The 24,201-nt window shown below is 42.1% G+C and overlaps 1 protein-coding gene across 6 annotated transcripts in view; it reads left to right on the top strand.

The window, feature by feature from the left end:
• FAM118B (family with sequence similarity 118 member B) overlaps positions 1-23,957 on the top strand; it is a 48,122-nt gene extending 24,165 nt beyond the window's left edge. Inside the window, exons 3-8 of one of the 6 annotated variants that reach the window (XM_068978168.1) lie at positions 3,288-3,540; positions 12,883-13,110; positions 15,765-15,893; positions 17,470-17,750; positions 23,166-23,222; positions 23,473-23,957. In XM_068978168.1, coding sequence (XP_068834269.1) covers positions 3,288-3,540; positions 12,883-13,110; positions 15,765-15,893; positions 17,470-17,750; positions 23,166-23,214 — 940 coding nt within the window. In that variant the 3' untranslated portion in view covers positions 23,215-23,222; positions 23,473-23,957. Of the gene's footprint in view, positions 1-3,287; positions 3,541-12,882; positions 13,111-15,764; positions 15,894-17,469; positions 17,756-23,162 lie in introns of all 6 variants that reach the window. The other 5 variants (XM_068978167.1, XM_068978166.1, XM_068978164.1 and 2 more) reach the window with 5 other exon arrangements.
• Positions 23,958-24,201: the final 244 nt, after the last annotated feature.

Below are 24,201 nucleotides of genomic sequence, written 5' to 3'. Positions count from 1 at the left end.
ACACACACCCAAAGCCTCTCCCCGCAACACACACACACCCCCCCCCACACACACACCCAAAGCCTCTCCCCGCAACACACACACACCAAGGACTCTCCCCACTACCTCCTCGTATGTTTTATATCACAATTTTCAGTTTGATATTTACATCGTATGACTGTATAAATCGTGTTCATAGCTGAGCCTCATATGTGGTGATTACGTTTCTTGTCCGTTTTTTCCTCTTGTTTATTAAGCGTGTCCATGTTTTTTTTTTGGCTTTGTTTTCTTTGAGCCTGTTAATTTAAACTCAGACTGTGACAGAGAGTAAACCTCCTAATCCACTGGCCCACGCCAGGGACGTACTAGCTTAATGGTTCTGTGGACTCTCCCCTCTGACAGCTGTGTTCCCGGCCTGCCGCCTTGCAGCTCCCTGCCATTTCCTTTCCCGTCACCCTGAGGGTTCCTTTCACATCTCTCCTGTGTTGGACCCTCTGTTTCCTGGATCGTCCTTTTCAGTGTACGCCTTCATTTTGCTGAAAAATGTCTCATCCACTTCTTTATTAAGACTTCAGAGGGAAAGAGTTTGAGGGGACATTTGACAGTGTCTAACTGTACTCTTAACGTTGATTTGCTGATTTGGCTGAGTAGAAAACTTTAGGTACAAAATCATTTTCCTTAGAGTTGTGAGATCATTGTCCATCCTCTGCTAACATCGAAGTGTTCCTACCAAAATAGCCGCTCTGATCTAATTCCCAGTCCTTTGTAACATATGACCTCTTTTTCTTTTCTCATTAGACGCTCATAAGGATGATGGTTTTTTTCTCAGTAGTCTGAAATTTCACAGCACTGTATCTTCATAGAGTCTGGGTATCAGGTAGCTCTTTTAAGCAGACTACTGGTGATTTCATGTTGGAGACATTTTCCTGTGTTACTTATTTGATAATTTCCTTTATAGTTCTTTTCTGTTTTCCGTCTTGGTAGGACTCTGGGTATTTAGGCGCTGGACCTTCTGGATAAGGCTCTAATTTTCTTACAGTTTTCTGTCACTTTTGTTTTCATCAGTCTGCTTTCTCAAAGATTTTCTCAGTTGTATCTCCCACCTTATGAATTTTTATTTCTGTTACATTTTTAATTTCTAAGGAATCTTTTTGTTTGCACAGTTTTTCTTCTTTTTTTATAGCATCCTGTTCTGTTTCACAGATGCCATTTTTTAAAAACACCTTTGTAGAGAATGTCCCTGTTGCCTTTTCAGTTTTTCTTCTCTCTCCTGTGTTCTCCTTTGTTTTCCCCGAGTTCCTCTCTACCTGCTGGCTTATTTGGATGTAACTTGCATGCTGGGAGTTTGTTCAAGGGAAGGCGCCCCTTGTTTTTCTGCTCCTGTTTAAGAGAAAACACTAAAAAGCCAATCGGAGACTGTGGTGAGGGGCTTGGTCGCTGGCAGGCCGCTATGGATCTTTTCTCTCATGTGGGTCATTTTTCCCCAAAGGGGACTCCTCCTGTCTCCTGACCCAGGGGGGCTGGGGTACAGGTCTGAGGTTGACTGCCCATGCCTGGGAGTCTTCCTTTAGGAGGGGAGGGCAAGCGAAAGTCTCGTATTTCTCGTACAGAATTTCCACAGCCACCTCGTCAGGCTGGGCTGTGTTCTCAGACACAGAAGCCTCTGGCCAACCCTCCCTAGAAGATAGGCCTCCCTTCCTAGGGTTCTAACCGCATCTGGCACAGCCTTGCAGTGAATTGACACTCTGCCTTCTGATGTTCTACCCGAGCATCCCCAAGCTCCTACCCAGGGGCTCGGCTCTTGGCAGCTCCTAAGCTCTGTTGACCTGGTTTGCCTACTTTTCCTATTTCCGTTATCTTCTCCTATTTCACTTTTTATGAACGTATGCCTTCTTTAAAAATTACTGTTATTTAGTGTTTTAGGAAGAGCTGAAAATGAAACAACTGTTACATTTTCCTGTTGTAACCGGAAATCTTAAATATGGAAAAATCATACCTCAAATCTGTAATGTCTGAGGTAAAGAATTCAAATAGTACAGCACATTCAAGTAAAGCAGAAGTCCTTGTTCGCCCCAATCCCCAGAGTTAACTACTCTGTGCAGTTCTTCCAAATCCTTCTAGACGTTTTCTTAAGTATGTTTGTGCCTGCTTCACCCCCTTGATCCCCTTGGACTGAAGCACACTCTTCATTGTTTGCTTCTAACCTCCATTATCAGTCTTCCTCAACAGACAAAGCTTTTGCAGTCAAGGACTCCACTGTGTGTGCTGCTTGATGAGTTTCTCATCAAGTTGGGAGTAGGAAAGGCAGTTCTAGAGGTAGAAAACCAGGTTTCAAAACCAGGTTTCTTAAGGCTAAAAGCCCTGCTCCTCTCTTGCGTTAACGCCAGCATACAGATCTTTTTTCTGTTCATTTCATTATGTGGACAGAAGGCTGAGAAGGGCAATTTCTTAAGAAAACACATGCCGTCAGCAGAAACTAAAGTGCATAAACATATTTCACACAGGTTTTATTAACGATACAGTCTCAGGATGTAGGGGCGTGGAGAAGCAAAACACAGACACTCGCACCCTTGCTGTCTCACACAGAAGCCAGGATTGGACGCAGTGCTTATCACGGGAAGAAAGGAATGTTTTCCACCTTGCGTCATGTCCGTTGAATAGTTCTTTTTTTATTTAGGTCTGTAAGGCTCTTGTGTTTTCAGAATTCTGTTGGCCTCTACTTCATTTTTTGTCTGAGGATGTCTAGAACAAAACCAAAGGCAAATTTGTTCCCATATTTGACTATCTCATGCTTCACTTTAGTCATGCCCATTTTCATCTTAACGTTCTCAAGTTTGGGGCTTAGATTTGTTTTGGCTTTTCTTTTGTCTCCCGTTTAACATTTCTCAACGGTAGGAATTTCATGTTGGAGAGGGTTCTTTTCTCTCTGGAGTCCAAATCAAACATGTCTTTTTGAAATGTATGTTGATTTAAAATATAGTTTACTTATCAGAACTCAGCTGAGCTGTGATAATCAGACCTTTTCCTAATGTTAGTGGGTTTTCTTAGGTTGTGAGGATTACGAAAGAGAAGATTGATCTCATCAGGCTCTTTAGGATTCCCACAGTAGGATTTTTACTCTGTTTTTCAGCAAACACTGGCACGGTACTCTGGTCTTTTTGCTCACTCTGGTTTGTAAAGGCGTTAGACCTGTGCTTGTCATCTTTGTGGCTGCAAGACTGGAGCTGAAAACCGTGGTTTAAGATGGCCTTGCTCTGTGCCTTGTGTCTGCTGGGTGTTCCCAGTCTTCGTTTGTTTGACCCTTTCAGGAAGCTGCTCCCAAGCCTGAAAACTAAGAAGCCTCGGGAGCTCGTGCTGGTGATTGGAACAGGCATCAGTGCTGCGGTTGCACCCCAGGTCCCAGCCCTGAAATCCTGGAAGGGGTTGATTCAGGCCTTACTGGATGCAGCCATAGATTTTGATCTTCTAGAAGATGAGGAGAGCAAAAAATTTCAGAAGTGTCTCCATGAAGACAAGAACCTCGTCCATGTTGCCCATGACCTCATCCAGAAACTATCTCCCGTGAGTACTCCGTATGCCTTGGTATTTGATCTTCCCTGAAACAGGACACGCGTGCTAAATGCAGTAAGGATGTTCGTTTCTGGTTTGTAGATTTGTATAACATTTGGCTGTTCTCCAAAATGTCTGTCCATGGACCTGATTAGGGTAGTTACCTTGACCCCATTTCAGTGTGGGGATGGGAGTGGTAATGATAATGTTGTTGTTGAAGCCTTTATATATACAAAGTGAGGCCACAGTCCCATTACTGCTGGTTTAAATTTACTTTTTCTGTAGTAGTAGTATACTCACTACTATAAAAGCTGTGTTCCCTGGCATCCATGTCTTTTAGAGAACCTCAGAAAGATTAGAGATAGTTCTTATTTTGTGGATGAAGCCGTGCCAGTTTTTAATGTTTCTTTTAAAGGCAGTCATTCATTATATATATATATATATATATAGAGAGAGAGAGAGAGAGAGAGATTGAGAGAGTCATGTTTTGTCAAACTGAGCTGGAAATCAGTTCCTGAATGATATAAGGGCCTTCTTGTCTTGCTTTGTTTTAAAAATGTTTAAGAATCAGGATTCACTTAAGATATATTTGGGTATAATAGAGTAGCCAAAGCGTGTTTTAAAGCTTAGTAGATTAAGTGCACCTTGGAAAAAAAATATAACTCTGAACTCCAAGTCAGTTATTACCACTGCTTTTTGCCCCTCCGCCCTAGGGCCTATAGAAAAGAAGTGTCATCAGCTGTTAGCCTGAAAGGTATTTAAAAGCAATTCCCTCCTAGTTCCTGACTCATTCAGAAACTTAGGGCCTGTTACTTCCTCTTTTCATTTCATTGTCCTTAATTGGGATAAAATGTTACTAACCTGGAACAGTATAAAAAATTAATAGACTTTTAAGAGTTCCTGGTACCTCTGCCTCATACCGTATACAAAAATTAACTCAGTGGATTAAAGACCTAAATGTTAAGAGCTAAAAGATATAAAACTTTTAGAAGAAAACATAGTTTTAAAGCTTCCTGACCTTGGATCTGGCAGTAGTTTTTAATTGCGACACCAAAAGCCTAAGAAACAAAAGAAAAATTAGGTTAAACTGCACTTTGTCAAAGTTATGAAAGCTTTTAGGCTCACCAAGCATTATCCGGAAGGTGAGAAGACAGCCCCCAGAACGGGAGATGATGTAAACAATTCATGTGTCTGGTAACGGTGTGGTATCAGAATATATAGAGAACTTAATAATGCAAATAATCCAATTTTTTAAAAAAATTGTTTTAAATACAATTTACAGTGTTCTATACAGTTTCTGGTGTATAACAAAATGATTCAGTTGTACATATATTCTTTTTCGTATTCTTTTCCATTATAGTTTATTTTAAGAATATTGAATATAGTTCCCTCTACTATACAGTAGGACCTTGTTTACCTGTCTTATATGTAGTAACTTGTACCTGGTAATGCCAAACTCCCATAACAGTAAGTTTGTTTCCTATGTCTGTGAGTCTGTTTCTGTTTTATAAATAAATTCATTTGTATAATTTTTTAGATTGCATCTGTGTTGTCATATGATATTTGTCTTTCTCCTATGTGATTTTTGTCTTTATCGTATGATATTTGCCTAAGTAAGTCTGACTTACTTAGTATGATGATCTCTACATCCATGTTGCTGCAGATGAGATTATTTCGTTCTTTTTTATGGCTGGATAGTATTCCATTGAATGTATATACTGTATCTCCTTCACCCATTCATCTGTCAGTGGACATTTAGGTGGCTTCCATGTCTCGGCTATTGTAAGTTGTGCCACTGTGAACATAGAGGTGTGCGTAATTTTTTGGATTAGAGTTTTCTCCAGATAAATACCCAGGAGTAGGATTGCTGGATCACATGGTAACTCTATTTAAGGAACCTCCATACTGTTTTCCATAGTGGCTGTACCAATTTAAATTTCTGCCAACAGTGTAGGAAGGCTCCCTTTTCTCCACACACTGTCTGGCATTTAAAATCAGTTTTTAAATGGCAAAGGATTTGAATAGACATTTCTTCAAGGAAGATATACAAATAGCCAATAAGTACATGAAAAGATGCTTGACATCATTAGTCATTGGAAAAACACAGATCAAAAACCATGTCAGGGGCTTCTGTGACATGGTCCAGTGGTTAAGAATCCACCTTCCAATGCAGGGGACGTGGGTTCAATCCCTGGTCAGGGTACTAAGATCCCACGTGCCATGGGGCGGCTAAACCTTCGCACCCCAACTAGAGAAGCCCCCGTGTGCCTCAGTGGAGACCCAGTGCAGTGAAAAAAAAAAGAAAACAAAAAACGTGTCAGATACCTCTTCATGCCTGGGATAGCTAGAATCAGAGTCAGCTAGTAAGTGTTGGCAAGGCTGTGGAGAAATTGGAACCCTCATTGCTGGGATTGTGAAGCTGTACAGACAAGGTGGGAAACTGGCCATTTCTCAAATAAATACAGAGTTGTCCTGTGACCCAGTGGTTCCATTTGCATACACACACATAGAGAAATGAAAGCATCTGTCCATGTAAAAAAACTTATAAACAAATGTTTATAAGAGCTGTAAACAAATGTTTGTAGCATTATTCATAATGGACAAAAGGTGAAAATAGTGCAGCTGTCCATCAGCTGTCAAATAAACAAAATGTGACATTCGCGCAGTGGAATATTACTTGCTAGTAAAAAGGAATCAAGTTACTGATACATGGTGCAATGTGAACGAACCTTTAAAATATTATGCTGAGTGGAAGGCAGTCACAGAAGACCACGTATTAGAAGATTCCAGTCACATGAAGTGTCCAGACTAGTGAAATCTGTAAGAGCAGAAAGCAGCTTAGTAGTGGTTTAGGACCAGTGGTTTAGCAGTAGCAGGGGTTGGTGGGCAGGAGGCGAGAGTTCTACGGTACAGGCTTTCTTCTTGAGATGGTGAAGATTTTCTAAGATTGACTGTGGTAGGGAGTTTCCTCGTAGCCTGGTGATTAGGATTTTGGGCTTTCACTGCTGTAGCTGGGTTCAGTCCCTGATTGGGGAACTGAGAATCCCACAAGCCACATGATATATGGCCAAAAAAAAAAAAAAAAAAGACTGTGGTGACAGTTGCACATATTTTTGGATCTACAGATAACCACTCAGCTATGCACTTCAGATAAGTGAATTGTATGTTATGTGAACTGTCTCTCCATAGAGCCGTTGAAGGTAAAAGGATGAGAAAATTATGATTTGAACACTAGTCAATGAAAGTGAGAGTGACTGTGTTAATGCTTGACAGGTGCACTTGAGAGAGAAGAAAGCAGACATAATTTTTTCATGCTCAAAAAAATACGAACTTGTATAAAACTAATTAAAAATTATATAGCCCCAAAATATAAAGGAAAAGTATTAAAGAAGTATGTCAGCTAGTCAATAAAAATGGTCAATGAGAACCTACTGTGTAGCTGAGAGAACCCTACTCCGTGCTCTGTGGTGACCTAAGTGAAGTGAACGGTTAGTCACTCAGTCGTGCCTGACTCTTTGCGACCCCACAGGCTGTAGCCCGCCAGGCTCCTCTGTCCTTGGGATTCTCCAGGCAAGAATACTGGAGTGGATTGCCATTTCCTTCTCCAGAGGATTATCCCAACCCAGAGATGGAACCTGGGCCTCTTGCATTGCAGGCAGATTCTTGACTGTTTGAGCCACCTGGAAAGCCCTAAACAGGAAGGAGATCCCCAAAAAGAGGGGATATGTGTGTACATATGACTGATTGACTTTACTATACATAGGAACTGACACAGCAGTGTAAAGCAGCTGTACTCCCAAGAAAAGTTGAATAGATAACAGTAAAAGTGTTGTCTTTCTAGGGGGGAAAGAAAGAGCTCATGAGGACAAAGAATGCTGTATTATGTGTTAGTCCAGGAAGACTCGGAGGCATGGACTTGTCTGCCATGCCACTTGTCTGTCGGAATGGTCTCCAGAGAGTAGAAAGCATGACCTTGTTAGTTGGGTCAGTTATGATTGAAAGTAATGAGAGAACTTAAAGTCAGTGTCAGTATATACTAACCGAGTAACAAACTGGACTCACTGATTATCTCTGGATGGAGATTTATTACTCACCTTAAAGTGTAGTTGTCAGTTCCAACAGAACAGCAATTATCAAACTTTTTGGTCTCAAGACCCTGGTATGCTCCTAAAAATTACTGAGAATCTCAAAACAGCTTTTTGTTTCGCTGGATTGATTATATCTCTTTCATATTCACTGTTAGAAATTAAAACTGAGAAATTGAAAAAATAGTAAATTCTCTTAAAAATAATAATAAACCTGTTATATGCTAACATAAATAACATGTTTATGAAACACAACAATATTTTTCAAAACAAAAATAAATTAGTTAAAAAGAATAATAAATTAGTGAGAAGAGTGGTATTGTTTTACATTTTGCAAATCTCTTCAGTGTTTGGCCTAATAGGAAACACACCCTCACATCTGCTTAATGTAGTCAGTTTGGTGTGTTTGGTATAACTGTGAAAAAAGTGAGGTCTCACAGGTACACACTTGGAAAAGAGGAAAGTATTTTAATACTCTTTTTGGATAACTGTAGATATTCATTGTTGATAACTACACCAAAATTTTGTAAGTGATGGCTTCCTGGAGATTAATAGCCATAAGGAATCTGAAAGTCAGATTATAGCCATGTCAGTGGTGATATAGAATCTGAACTTCCCTTACTCTGATGCGTTAGGCTCCATGATCCATTTTGCATTTAGAAGAATCTTCTTATTCTAGAATTTGACCCATTTCATTATAACATACAAAAAAATGCATCCTTTAAAATCACTGTCAGTCCTATCACAAAGGTATTTGGAAGCTGTCATGCTCGTGGTGGCAGGTAAACATTTTCTAGAAACCTGATTCTTGCTGGAAAACTCAGCTTTTATCTTTGGCAGCAATGGCATCAATCATTGGGTTGTGTCTCCTCGAAATGACAGGCTCACTTCATTTATTTTTGCAAAAATGGTCAGAGTACTCAAATCTGAATAATCATGGTTTGTCTGCCAGTCATTCTTTTAAGTAAAAATGAGATTTGATGACAAAAGGTGGCTAGTTCAGCTTAAAACTGAAAATAGTCACCAGTGTTTTGCCTCAAGACCCACATCAGACTCCAGTCTGCAGAAGTGCTTCGTGTGTACTTCTTGTTCTTTACACAGAATATTAGGAGGACGTGCTCCAGGGTCCGTGTTTAATACAGCTAATAATGTTTACTGCTTTATTAAGGGCGTTCTTAAGTGCAACTGGCATTCTTCTCTTACTGTAAGTCTTTGGTAGTGAAGAACACTGATAACTAGCAAGCTGGGTTCCATGAGTCCTGAGTCACACCAAGACACCAGCAGTTCTGCCTTTCATTGCTTTTGCGAAAGTGAAAGTCGCTCAGTCGTGTCTGACTCTTTGCGACACCATGGACTATACAGTCCATGGAATTTTCCAGGTCAGAATACTGGAGTGGGTATTTCCCCTCTCTAGGGAATCTTCCCAGCCCAGGGATTGAACCCAGGTTTCCTGCATTGCAGGTGGATTCTTTACCAGTTGAGCCACAAGGGAAGCTCATTGCTTTTGTACCATCAATGCAAATATCAACATACTTTTAAAAGACAAGTATCACCTTCATATTGTTATGAAAATAATTTTGACTTTGCAGACCTCTTAAGGAATCTTAGGGATCCACAGTATCAATAGGCCGCATCTTGAAAACCAATCTAATAGGAGATATGTAAGAAACTCACATATACGCATTTGGGGAAATATGAACACTGAGTACTTGCTGCTGAGGAATTGGTATTATTGCATTTTTTAAGTTGTGATAGTGGTATTGCAGACTTTTTTATATGTCAGCAGGAATCCTTATCTTTTAGGAAACTGTGAAGTATCTGAATGATATGATGCTTGGAAAAATTTCAGCGAAGGGGGCTAGGGTTATGGTGAGGGGAGTTTAGGTTAAGCAGGATTGGCCGTGGGTGATGATTGTTTAAATCAGATGATGGTTACGGGAGAGGTGTATTCTCTCTTTTTTTTTTTTTTTTTTACTTTTGTGTGTCTCTGAAAATGTCCTTTTTTCGATTTTGGAGGGTTTTTTGGTTTTTTTTTAAGAATCTTAACAAACAATAGTAATATGACAAGGCAAAAAGGCCTCTCCACTGAGCCAGTTTCTTACAGTTTGGGACATGACATTGCAAAGACCTTGGATTTCAGGAGCAGAAAGACTGTCATTTAAAGGCACCGGGATCCTGGGCACATTGTTTAATGTCTCAGAATCTATTTTTGCTCCTGTAAAACTGGAATGATGTTACTTATCCCACTTGAAAAATACGTGAGAACATTTTCTGTATGTGAAGTGTCTGGTACATAGTATAATGCACAGTAAATGTTAATAACCTTTTTGCGTTGTTTTTTACTATGTCTTGGATCGGAAGAATGAGAGTTACAGGGTAGGAGGAAATGAAGCAACCTTGGATGTGGTCCACTGTTTTAAATGAGTGAGAAAATGTCCATAAACGTGTGTGGGAGTTCAGCGTTTCCTTTTGATCACGGAACCTCCTTATTTGTTTTCATTCCTTTGTCTTTACTTAGAGAGGCCACTGTTGGGAAATTGAGTTCCAGGGTCACCTGTTGGAAGAGAGAAGCGATTCACTCCGAGTCTGAGGGAATTGGTGCTTCTCCGGTAGCTGCTTTCCTTCCTCTCTGTGTTGGGATGCAAAATGTAATAACCAAAAGAAGTAGGACCCAAAGATAGTCAGCTAAAATATGTGACTCATGATTTTTCTTTCCAGGCTTTAACCTTTTGTATTTCTTTTCTTAGAAGCAGGGAAGTATATCCACGCCCATGCTCACCTGATTGCATATCCAGCTGTTTCTGTCTGTATAATGATTAAATTGATGCTGGATTACCTTGTTTAACTGTGTGTGTGTGTGTGTGTGTGTGTGCGCGCGCACACGCGCACATCAGAGTACAAAATGAAGGTATAAGAGGCAACAGGGCAGTTCTTAAAGTCACTGTATTGTTTCATTTTAAACATAGTTTGGTTTTCTGAATGGGTACTGTTTACACACATTGCAGAAATCAAAATGGCGAAAAAGATTTAACAGCCATTATGGCATCTCACTCGCGTCCACAGCTTTGTCCACCTCCTTTCCCCAGACTTGCCTTCTGTGGGTCACCACTGTCTCGAGTATCGTTCCAGTGTTTCTTTCTGTGAAAACAAGCAAATAGGATTCTATTTATTCTTACCTCACTGCTTCCACCGCCATGTCAGCAGGTAGCACTCTAGACATGCTGATCTGCATTTGTCTGTCTTAGCTAAGAGTGTGTCCCGGGTCTTTCCGTACCGGTTTCCTGTATATGGATTCTTGGCTGGTTTCCAGTCTTTTACTGTCCCAGATAACAGAGCAGTGATAATGTTACAGAAATCATTTTATTTGATTGTCATTACATCTGTGGGATATATTCCCAGAAATGAGATTGCAAGATTGTAGGATAAATGGACTGTAATTTTGATAGACATTAAAGGGGCATTGATTTTTTAATAACAAATTGAGAAAAGTGCATGACGTTCATTAGTAGTTGACTTGGGACTTCCCTGGTGGTTCAGACGGTAAAGAATCCGCCTGCAATGCAGGAGATCCACATTCGATCCCCTGGAGGAGGGAATGGCTGCCCACTCCAGTGTTCTTGCCTGGAGAATTCCGTGGACAGAGAAGCCTAGCAGGCTGCAGACCATGGGGTCGCAGAGTCAGACACGACTGAGCGACTAATGCTTTCACTTTCCCTTGTACATAGTAAAATTCAGTAACTAGAGTTTATTTCTGATCAGGTCATTAATTCTGAGTATTAGAGTCCCCCGTTGGTTGTTCATGGGCTGCTAATATGTGATGTAATAATTTATGCCACGATATAAGAGAATGAGCGAAAGTTGAAAAACGTGACACGTAAAGAGAATGAGCGAAAGTTGAAAACTGTGACCCACGTCCTTAGCCGCATAAACTGTGGGCTCTGCCATCCAGTTAGCCCTGGAAAGTGGCTGAGCCACTGACAACAGGGTCAGAACAGTGACCAGCAGGACCAGATGGACTCCCGGCTGCATCAGCACCAGCAGAGGCAGGCTTCCCTTCTGCGCTCTCGTGTTTCTCCTGCGCAAGTAATTCACCCTTTATTTGGCAGATACAATGAACAAATGGGTGATTTTTATAAAACACTTTGAAAAATAGGAGGTACATTTGGCAAATTGAAGTATGTTTTATGAATCTGTGTACCTGGTTCCGTGGAACCAGATCTTTATTGGAGCACAGTGCTATTAGGACGGTATACAGGTGAAACCAGGAAGGTAAGGGGCTGCTTTGAGGATTAACAGAAAGATTATTGCTGTCTGCTATCTAGCAGCTAGCTGCAGTTACTTGGAGTTTGAACGAGGAATAATGGGGCCTTTTAAGAACTGATTCTCTGCTTAGATGTTATCTAAGGAATGGTGTTGTAGGAATAAGATACAGATCAGATATTTATTATAGCACATTACATAGCTACTTCCCTGTTTCAGATTCCTTTCGTCCCAGGGATTGCTTGGCCTTTTAAGTTAGAAAGCCAACTTCTCACTTGAGATTGATATTCTGTTTCCTCACTAGCCCTCAGAGATTTTACATGTATTCAAAACAAAGCTGGGAAGGCAGTTATTTAAATGAACTATATGTTAAAAAATAAGGAGTGTGTTCAGAACTGATTAGTGTTTGGTATTTTTACTAGTTGCAAAATGCAGGTTTTTGGAAACCTTTTATTATATAATAAGTATTCTTCCTGGAAGACTTGTAAACAAGTTGCTGGATTATACTAGGGAAAAACAGGCACGGAGAAGCTAAACCACTTGTCCTTTATCCATCAGCATCTGTAAAAAGCACCTGGGATTAGAAAAAGACATGTTAGACCACCTTGAGAGCTGTCTAGTGTTTATTCCCTGGAAAAGGAAAGTTTAACAGAAAGCGTTGTCTTCTGACCTGAGGCCTGTTTAAAGGGTGGTTGGTGCTGTTTTCTTCCTCAGCTTTCCTCTAGTCTGTTAACAGTCACCTCTCCTAGCCATGCCCACTGTCTTCATTCATAAATATGCCTATTTACAGAGTATATGCTGCTTTGCATATGATGTAATAGTCTGGGTCACTTGATACGGACTAAGTGCTGTGTTGGCACTTGGCACGTACCCTATCCACTCTGTAAGGGAGACAAGTATTTTACCTTAAAGTGCAAAGTACTTGTCAAAAAGTTGCTATTATTTAAGGAAAACAAATGACCTACCAAAATGCCTAGAACTAACTTTTCCCTTTTATATCCCTCCCCAGCGTACTAGTAATGTCCGATCCACATTTTTCAAGGACTGTTTATATGAAGTATTTGATGACTTGGAGTCAAAGATGGAAGATTCTGGAAAGCAGCTACTTCAGTCAGTTCTCCACCTGATGGAAAACGGAGCCCTGGTATTAACTACAAACTTTGACAATCTCCTGGAACTGTATGCGGCAGATCAGGGCAAACAGCTGGAATCCCTTGACCTTACCGATGAGAAGAAGGTAAACAGGAAAGGCCTAGCTTGTCTCGTCTTCCGGCCAGCAGATTGACTCCTCATCAGAAATGACTGTTTTCTGGCTGGGATGTTGTATAGCACTCTGTTCATAGAAAGGTAGAGAGGGAGACTCTTATCCCTGGTTGGATTGTTGCTTTTTCAGATTAAATCAGTGTACAGTAAAGAGCACAGATCTTAAATGTGTTCAGTTCTGTGAGTTTGGACAGTTTCACCCAATTTTAAAGCAGGATGATAGGAAGCCACTTGAACTGTAAGATCTAAATGGTTAACATTTGATAATATCAGGTGGGTGTGGTATTGATTTAGTTTTTCTGTTAGGACAGATTCTTCATGGCATCTGCTGGAAATGTACAAAAACTGCTTTCTGATGTTTGACAATCAAGTTTCAGGCCAGGTGACAGCTGATGAGGTTAATATTTAAAGGACACCTCAGCAGACATTTTTTATGTAGCCCGTACTATACCTGAGTCATCTCTCATAGTAATGAAGTTACAGATGCCCACCTCTGTCGTCTAATGAGAGAAGGCTGGTATTGCAGTGGTCGCTAGGGCTTGCAATTGGAAATCTAGCACCACATCTACAGGAGAGTCTGTAGATGACACCATTAAATTGATTGATGAAATACACCGAAGCCATGAAAGGAAATGTTTTCATTGCCATAAAAAGATGTCCGAGATTTAATGACTGAAGGGGAGGAAAAAAAAAAAGAATTATGAATCTCCACTGGGTCTCACTTGTCCTGCCCTGCAGTCTGTGTAATTTTACTTGTATACTTTGTTTTCCTGGGAAGCTGCCTTTGTGTCCCACTTAGAGCCCATCTAAGCAGAGTTGGGACAAACCAATGATTTCCCCCATTGGCACTCATCGTCATAGCACTGCCCTGGCCAGAGCAGGGGCTGTAATACCAGTTTTGTGGTTTTGCTGGCCTTGAAGTCAGGTTGTAAAAGGAAATCCAGTCCAGAGAAATGGTGCTCTGGAGACTGGATGTGTCTGGCTGGAGTGCTTTCCTCCTGCTGCCCCCATGCTTTGTACGGCCTGCTCCTTCTTCACCTGGAAGACTCCACTTGTGAATCACTTCCTCCAAGAGGTCTTCTCTGACCACCCTAATTTAAAAGGGACCCACCCTTATTTTTGGATTCAGTTTTTCAATGGAGTACATGTCGTAACTTTCCATTTTCATCTTGGGTTGTTGTCTGCCCTAGAGGAATAGCACCTCTATTTGGACAGGGACCACGTCAGCCCTTCTCACCCTGGTGCGTAAGAAAGTTGGCACATACTAGTAGGTGGTCAGTAAATATTTTGTCAATGAATAAACGATTGAATGAAATTTAAAAATGAATGGTAAGAAACAACTTCCATCCTGTTTCTGACATAATCTCTGAAGATCATGACCAGCATCAGACACATAAGGGTCTCTCTTAAGTTAAGGATTTCCTGGACTTCCCTGGTGGTCGAGTGGTTAAGAACCCACGCTTTCATCACAGAGAGTGCAGGTTCAGTCCCTGGTAAGGGGACTAAGATCCCACATGCTGCGAGGTGCAGCCAAAAAATAAAGTTAAGGATATCTATCAGACTTGAAATTTTCCTTCTCATTTTCATCCTGGAGTCTCAAGATTTGCTTTTGTAGTTAGTCCCCATTAGGGGCAGTATTGAAGTTAAAGGGTTAAAGCCACTGACTGGTAGTCAGAATAGAGCCTAGTAATACTTAATGATTCTAAATCTCTGTGCCTCCTTTTTCCCTAATCCATACCTTATTTCTCTAGAATGTTATAAAAACAAATTTATACTGTCTCAAGTCCTTTGGAAAATGGAAACCATGGGACCTGGTTGGTCCTTACCATTGGCATCTAAGTGGTCATTCTTCCTTGGTGGCCTCTTAGGTAACTCGCAGGTGACTGACGTGATTCTTTTACTACTTATCAATTGCTGCACAAGAAATCACCCTGAAAACTTTGTGGTTTAAAACAACGCTTTATTTGCCCATGACAATGTGAAGTTGACACCTGAGCTGGGCTGATGGGCTCCGCTGGGCCATTCTGCTGGTTTTTTTGGCTGCCCACGTGACTGTGGTCCTCTCGTGGCCAGACTGGGTGGTGTGAGATAACCTTGCTTGTGTGTCTGTTGGGACGGGCTGTTGGCTGGGCCGTCAGACTACTTCACATGGAAGCTGGGTTCCAAAAGCAGCAAAAGAGAAGGCGCATTGTGCCAAGGTTTTCCAGGTTTCTTCTCCTGTTTGCTTATGCCCCGTTTTCTAAAGCCAGCCATATGGCTGAGCCTGGAGTAAATGTGAAAGGGGACTAGACCAGGGAGTCGTTACAAGGCTTGACGTCTTGGGGATCCGTACTGAAAGGGCCATCCGTGGCTGTCCTGTGTATCACCAGTGGAAAGAGCCCGTATGATTTCTGCAGATGATGACAGATTCTGACTTTTGATTCTTTCTTTGCAAGAGAAATAACCAGACTTGCCGTCATTCCTAACAATCATGCCTGAAGTACGAAGGCCACATTCTTGCCCTGTGATATCATGAAGCTGGAGAGTTGTGTCAGAAGCCTGGTCCTCAGAAGACTGTCTTGCCCACTGGGACCTTGAAGCAGATGCTCAGCCCTGCCCTCCTGGTTAAGCTGTGTTTATGTTGTGCAGGTCCTTGAGTGGGCTCAGGAGAAGCGGAAGCTGAGCGTCTTACACATCCATGGGGTCTACACCAACCCGAGTGGCATTGTCCTTCACCCAGCTGGTTATCAGAATGTGCTCAGGAATACTGAAGTTATGGTAAGTGGTGCTGGCCTAGCTGCTTTTGGGGAAGTCTTCCTAGGAGCCTTCTGAACATACCACTGAGCTTCCAGGGTTAACAGTTTCTTTTCATCAGTTAACATTGGAAGGCCAAGCATTCTTTTCTGTGCTTCTTAGCTTGTGGACGTGTGTGCCACCTTGAGAAATGTCAGACATCTCTTCAGGTGTTAGGCCTTTTGGTTTTACTTTGTTCTTGATTGACAGCCAGCAGTTGGCACTGTTAACTGGCAGCATCTTCACATACAAAGAATATATATTTGTATTCGTCATTTTCTATACATGGTATTATCTCCCCAGGTGACACAGTGGGAAAGAATCTGCCTGCCAGTGCAAGGAGCACAGGAGACACGGGTTCAGTCCCTGGGTCGGGAAAATCCCTGGAGAAGAAAATGGCAACTCAAGTCCAGTAATTCTTGCCTGGGAAATCCCATGGACAGAGGAGCCTGGCTGGGTTCACAGAGTCTGGCACAGTTGAGCAACTGAGCACTCACAGACACACATACATGGTATTAGTAACCCTCTCTCTATGCCAAGACTAATTTGTGCAGTTTTTCACTGACCAGTTACTACTAGAGTAAAGAGTTTTTATATAAATGGTGGTGGCTTTGTATTGACTCATCATACTTACTCACTTACTGATCACTGGAAAAAAATTTTTTTTAATTTGAATAGGGTAATAAAGTGGAAGCTTTGTGAAAAAAGACCAAGAAAATGTGATGTTTTTTAAAGCACAAGGGGACTTTTTGTCACCCGTTCTTTCCCTGACATCTGTTACAGCTTCTATCTTTAACTGACACTGAGTGATCCCTTAAGCAAAATCATTTCTAATACTTTAGACACATGTAGTATGTGTGATCTATGTGTACATACCTGTATGTATAAATGTATACGCACAGGGACTTCCCTGGCAGTTCAGTGGTTAGGCCTTGGCCATCCAATGCAGGGGCTCGGGTTGGATCCCTGGTCGAGGATCTAAAATCCCACATGCCTTGCGGCCAAAACACCAAAACATAAAATGAAACAATGTTGTAACAAATTCAATAAAAGACTTTAAAAATGGTCCATATCAAACCACTCTTTAAAAAATGTCTTAAAAGTGTATACACATGTTCATTAGTGTTCTGAGGGTCAGGCTTTCTTTGAGCAGCTCTGGTGATGGGATGCTCTGCTTATTCATGGCCCAGTCTGTAAAGCAGAAAAAGTAGATATGGTCAAGGAAACAGAAAGAGTAAAATACATTGAAGACTACTGATTGCCTTAACGGCCTCTGGGCACACAGATCTAAAAAATAAGCTATGATGTAGACCCGTGAGACCCTGAATAGAGACCCTGCAGGAGAATGCCAGGTAAAGACACAGTTTGAGAAGAGTCATCAAGTTGCAGCAGTAGACAGTGAGAAGGTCGTACTCCTTCATGGGAGGGTCTGTCCTCTGGCTCTTGATCCCGGTTCACTGGTCACCACAGTCTGCTCGATGAGCAGCTGCGGCCCCGTTGATTCTTCCGTTTCGGACCTGTCTTCACAGTGCGATTTACATGTTGCTTCTCTTCCTACCAGAGAGAGATTCAGAAGCTCTATGAGAACAAGTCTTTCCTCTTCCTGGGCTGCGGCTGGACTGTGGATGACACCACTTTCCAGGCCCTTTTTCTGGAGGCCATCAAGCATAAATCTGACTTAGAACATTTCATGCTAGTTCGGAGAGGAGATGTGGATGAATTCAAGAAGCTTCGAGAAAACATGCTGGACAAAGGGATTAAGGTCATCTCCTATGGAAATGACTATGCTGACCTTCCAGAATATTTCAAACGACTGACATGTGAGATCTCCACGAGAGGAAGGTCAGGTAAGTTGCGTTTGGAGACTAACAGGGGTTGGAGGGCAGCTGTTCTTCAGCCTGTTATGTGTGTGTGGTGGGTCAGGTCATTACCAAGATGCAGAATATAATCCTAACCAGATGATGAAGGGAGATCATGGTTAGTTTTCAGATTAGACTAATCAGTGAAATGCGATTGAAATGTAGATTTCAGGGACTTCTCTGGTAGTCCAGTGGTTAAGAATGCACCTTCCAGTGCAAGGGATGTGGGTTCGATGCCTGGTCGGAGAACTAAGATCCCACATGCCGAGGGGCAACTAAGCCTGGAGCCCGTGCACTGCAACAAAGACCCAGGGCAGTTCAGTTCTGTCGCTCAGTCATGTCCGACTCTGCGATCCCATGGACTGCAGCACGCCAGGCCTCCCTGTCCATCACCAACTCCCAGAGTTTACCCAAACCCATGTCCATTGAGTTGGTGATGCCATCCAACCATCTCATCCCCTTCTTCTCCTGCCTTCCATCTTTTCCAACATCAGGGTCTTTTCAAATGAGTCAGCTCTTTGCATCAGGTGGCCAAAGTATTGGAGTTTCAGCTTCAACATCAGTCCTTCCAATGAACACCCAGGACTGATTTCCTTTAGGATGGACTGGTTGGATCTCCTTGCAGTCCAAGGGACTCCCAAGAGTCTTCTCCAACACCACAGTTCAAAAGCATTAATTCTTCGGCACTCAGCTTTCTTTATAGTCCCACTCTCACATCCATACATGACTACTGGAAAAACCATAGCCTTGACTAGATGGACCTTTGTTGACAAAGTAATGTCTCTGCTTTGTAATATGCTGTCTAGGTTGGTCATAACTTTCCTTCCAAGGAGTAAGCATCTTTTAATTTCATGGCTGCAGTTACCATCTGCAGTGATTTTGGAGCCCAAAAAAATAGTCAGCCACTGTTTCTACTGTTGCCCCATCTATTTGCCATGAAGTGATGGGACCAGATTCCACGATCTTAGTTTTCTGAATGTTGAGCTTTAAGCCAACTTTTTCACTCTCCTCTTTCACTTTCATCAAGAGGCTCTTTAGTTCTTCTTCACTTTCTGCCATAAGGGTGGTGTCATCTGTATATCTGAGGTTATTGATATTTCTCCCCCCCAAAAAATAATAAATTTTAAAAAAGAAAGAATTTAGATTTGAAAAATAGGGGAGAATGGTAACTCCCTTTTGGCTAAGGCTGTGAGGAAAAAAAATATATTTGTGTAATTTTGGTGGGAAGGTAAAGTTAGTACAACTTTTCTGAAGGGTAAATTTGGAATATGTTCAAAATTTTAAAACTTTTGACCCAGAAATCCCTTTTGATAAAATCTATCTTAGAAATTTCTCCTAAAGGGGATCACTGGACAGTTATACAATTATACGACACGTTGCACAAAGATATAGGTGTGGGGATGTAATCAGGGTTGTAGATAAATGGCAAAAATTGGAAGCAACCTAAAATGTTCCAGAAAATAGGTGTTTCTATAAATACACCCTTTATTAATTGATTAAATATTAAATACATATGAAGACATAAAATAAAAAATGCTTTTACTGCCCAAAATAATGTCAGAGATAATATTCTGAGTGGAAAAAATAAAATGCAGGTTGTAAAATGCATTTTTATATCCCAGTCCCTGGCATACAGATGGTAAAGTGTCTGCCTACAGTGTGGAAGACCTGGGTTCGATCCCTGGGTCAGGAAGATCCTCTGGAGAAGGAAATGGCAACCGACTCCAGTACTCTTGCCTGGAAAATCCCATGGACAGAGGAGCGTAGTAGGCTGCAGTCCATGGGGTCGCAAAGAGTCGGATACGACTGAGCAACTTCACTTCACTTCTTTACTTCCCTGGCATACAAGATTGTAGATGCTTTCTGTTTTTGTTTGGTGTGCTTTATGGCTTCTCTGGTGCCATAAAGAATCCACTTGCAAAAAAAAAAAAAAGAATCCACCTGCCAATGCAGAAGATGCTGGTTCGACCCTTAGGTCGGGAAGATCCTTTGTAGGAGGAAATGGCAACCCACTCCAGTATTCTTGCCTGGGAGATCCCATGGACAGAGGCACCTGATGGGCTACAGTCCATGGGGTTGCAAACAGTTGGACATGACTGAGCGACTAAACAATAACATAGAGAAATGCCTGGCATGATGCTTAGAAAATTAACTGTGATTATCTCTATGCAGTAGGAGTTAATGTTTTTTTAAAAAATATTTTTTCCTACATTATGAAATATGAAAATCCTATTTTTTACGATTATGCTTTGTCTTTATAAACAGGAAAAACGCTGCAAAAATGTTATGTGGAAACTGTTGTGGTGGCATTACAGTCAAGTTAGGAGTACCATTCACTTGACATTTTACCTCTCAATTCTAACCAGAAAGCCAAATGCAGTTAAAAGTTTCCATTTACTAATGGCTCCAGGCAAGCTGCCAAACAGCGTAGCAAATGCAAAACTTTTTGGTATCGCTAAATCGGAGAATGCTTTTTAAAACCTTAGTTTGAATAAAGCCGAGCCCCAAGGTATGCCCATTCTGACTCAGCACACAGTTCCAAAGAAACTTTGCTGCTGTTATGTAGAGTATGTTCTTGAAAAGTTATTTGCTAATATGCATTTTCATGGTCAATCTGAATGCATCTTCAGTTCAGTTCAGTCGCTCAGTCATGTCCGACTCTTTGCGACCCCATGAATCGCAGCACGACAGGCCTCCCTGTCTGTCACCAACTCCCGGAGTTCACTCAGACTCCGGTCCATCGAGTCAGTGATGCCATCCAGCCATCTCATCCTCTGTCGTCCCCTTCTCCTCCTGCCCCCAATCCCTCCCAGCATCAGAGTCTTTTCCAATGAGTCAACTCTTCGCATGAGGTGGCCAAAGTACTGGAGCTTCAGCTTTAGCATCATTCCTTCCAAAGAAATCCCAGGGCTGATCTCCTTCAAATGGACTGGCTGGATCTCCTTGCAGTAGGGGCCTCTTAAAGGATGGGTAGTTTAATATAGAGAGAACTTGTCCTATGCAATGGGATTCTCCTGTGATGAGACATTCCACAAACTAATTATCCATGGCTCTGTTTTGATGGAACAAGATTTGTAAAAGGCATCACCATAACTAAACATTTTGAAAACTAAGTCTATCCTTTTCACCGAAGACTTTTAAAAACCCTTAAAAAAGGAAGTTTTCCAATTTATCTTTTTTGTGAAAGCAGTTTGCCGATGTTTCTTGGTGATGTTTTTTGCTGTCCTTCGATATTCCAGATTCTTCTACCGTTTGCCCATAGGTGGGACTCTCAGTAGGCTTTTCCACTGGGCAAGGAGTACATACGTTGTTCTTTTGATCTGTGTTCTGGAGATCTTCTAGCCAAGGAATATGCTAACGTGGAAGAGAACAAAATCCCACCGGACAGCTCTTCCTACACTAAGTCTTTTATTGACAAAAGTCATCAGAAGTATTGTGAAGCTGCACAGATTGTCCTTAGCTGCCTGGGCTTCCTAGCAGAGCGACTCCCCATGAAGTTATCACTCATTGCTGCTGCTGCTGCTGCTGCTGCTAAGCTGCTTCTGTCGTGTCCAACTCTGTGTGACCCCATAGACGGGAGCCCACCAGGCTCCCCCGTCCCTGGGATTCTCAAAGCAAGAACACTGGAGTGGGTCGCCATTTCCTTCTCCAGTGCATGAAAGTGTAAAGTGAAAGTGAAGTCGCTCAGTCGTGTCCGACTCCTAGCGACCTCATGGACTGCAGCTCACCAGGCTCCTCCATCCATGGGATTTTGCAGGCAAGAGTACTGGAGTGGGTTGCCATTGCCTTCTCCGTACCACTCATTAGGGTATTGTGAATTGTTAAACATCAAGGATTTTCTGTGTGGCCAGGGGCTTTAATTAGAATGGTCAGCTGAAGTTTGTGATCTGAAATCTAGCAGAGCAGTTTTAGGTTAAAAGCACTTCAAGTCAAATTTACCTTCCATCCACAGTTACTTTTTGAGTCTATAGATAAATACCAATGAGAGGTCAGAGGTCTTTCACTGCCTTTGTTTTATAAACCTGAGCTCTTGCTTTGTACCGGGCACTGTGCTGTGTCCAAACTTTTGCATAGTGAAAATTACTTAGGTTGAAAGATTTTGTAGGCTGCAAGTACATTTATTTCAGGAAAATCAAGTAATGGGGAAAAGAAGGTAATTCTTTTATAATTCACTACTATCACAAAAGCAGTTACTTTGGTATAAATTGAGTTTTCCTTGTGCATTTCCTCATGGTTGTAAACAAAATCTATATACAGTCCTGGTACTTTTTAAATTCAGTGATATATATCATACATCTCCCCACATGGCTGCAGTCTTCATAGCCAGTAAAAGACTGTGTTATAACCCACTGTCACAGTTACCTAATTATTCCCCTGTATTAGGCAATATCTAGGTTTTTTTCTACTGTAAGCACTGTTGCAGTGAACACATCTTCATCCCTGGAGTTTTTCCTTTTGCCAGTAATTTCCATAGGCTGGATTCTCTGTATAATTACTAGGTCAGAGGTAACATTTTATGGCTGATAAATACTGCTCTAGTGTTTTCCAAGAGGGGAGTCCCAATTTGTGTGTTTGAGCGCTCTCGCTTATTTCCACTCCAGCTGTCCGTGTTTGTCTATCCTTTTCTCCCGTGTATTCAGTTTTAAGCTTCTTCCTACACATTATTCCAGTGCTGTCCAGCAGAAATTTTCTGCGCTGCCTGAAGTAGTCTATCATCTCTGTCCAGTACTGTAACCACAAGCCACACGCGGCCATTGAGTTTTGAAGTGTAGTTAAGTGTGACTGAGGAACAGACTTTTTTCCTTTTTGGCCACACCATGCCGCTTGTGGAATCTCAGTTCTCCAGCCAGAGATCGAACCCACCCCCCACCCCCACCCCCCGCAGTGGAAGTGCAGAATCCTAACCGCTGGACCTCCAGGGAAGTCCCCGAGGAGCACAGGTTTTAATTTAGAACTAAACAGCATGTGTGGCCAGCGGCACTGTATCAGACAGCAAGGCTCTAAGCCCGTTCTGGGGGGTTAGCTCAGCTACTGGTCCCTCTTCTGCTTGGTTGGATTTGCCCCCTTGCATGCTGCTTCCTGTCCTCCCCGGCTGGAGTAGCTTTACCTAAACATGGCCTTCTGGACTAGTTAGGGACACACTTGTTTTTGCACAAGGAGTGTTAGTGCACTCAGGGCCCTCAGTGCTTCCCTGTCATCTAGTACAACAGTGTGAAGATGAACCTGGTTATGCCCCTGCCTAGCTGTGCGTTAGGAATAATTCCATCCTCAGTCAGACCACGTGCTTTCACCTCCCTTTAGTTATTTTTTCACCTCCCTTTAGTTGGCTGCTTTCCTGTTGCTGAGTTTTAGCTGTTCGGTCATATTGTCTGATACTTATGTGTGTTCCGTTCAGCAGGGATCGTGAGAGAAGGCCAGCTGAATGGCTCGTCTACAGCACACAGTGAAATAAGAGGTATTCTGTTTCCTGTTCTACCATTTGTCAGCAGAAAACGTTTTCCCAGAGCTCAGTTAAGACCTTGGAGAAGAATGACTTGGCTCTTCTACCTGTAGAGTCTGGATTCTCCTACCAAGTCCATTCACAGGTTTCCTAGTATTTGGTGTCTTGTCCTCTGAAGGGTTAAGCTTGACTTCAGTTTGTGCAGCTTTAGGTGGATAAACCTGAGCTGTGAAACTTCACTTACCATCTTTTTTTCTCTCTGCAGACCGTAGTACCTGAGAGGGCTAGAGGAACCGCCACCATTAGATCAAGCTGTCAGGGCCTACCGTGGAGTGTTTCACAAGTGAACTTACAAGAACCCGAAGCAGCTCCTAGGAAGTACCAATACCCAGAGGCTGAAAGCTGGGGGTTAGCGGAGATGTCCAACTTAATCCTTCATGCCCGCTCGTTCCTCTGCAGCCTGTTCCAGTTCAATACCCAAGTGACAAGGGGCCCAAATGGAGCCCCCACCCCACCTCAGGCTGAACAGGCTGTGTCCACACAGCAGGTCAACAGGACGTTTCCACCGACCGTGGCTGCAGAGGACTTGGGCTCCCGACGCCACGGGTTCGCCGTGGCCCTTGTGGCAGTTTTGTACTCTATACTTGGTTTTTCAATTAAGCTTAATGGCTTTTTTAAAATATGACTTGAAGCTCTAGTTTTCTAGGCCTTTTACAGTGTACAGTATTTTACATAATTGAGCTGTAATATTAAAAGCTTCTTCATTTACTTCCCAGGGCCCCAGCTCTACTTTGAGTCACTTTAGAAAACTCCTGACCTGCAAAGGTACAGGCCGAATTTAAATTTTTAAAGTTCTATTCTTGCACCCTGTGGGGAAGGTGATCTCATTCTCGGGACAAGCACAGATTTCCACCTGATTCCTCAGCATTGTCAATCCCCGTTTCCCTTTGTGCCATGTACCCTAGAAACTCTAGTTAGTGTGCTGTGGGATTTT

This window comes from Capricornis sumatraensis, chromosome 8 (genome assembly GCF_032405125.1).
Source record: "Capricornis sumatraensis isolate serow.1 chromosome 8, serow.2, whole genome shotgun sequence".
Classification (NCBI taxonomy): Eukaryota; Metazoa; Chordata; class Mammalia; order Artiodactyla; family Bovidae; genus Capricornis; species Capricornis sumatraensis.
This window is presented reverse-complemented; position numbering and strand designations above follow the sequence as displayed.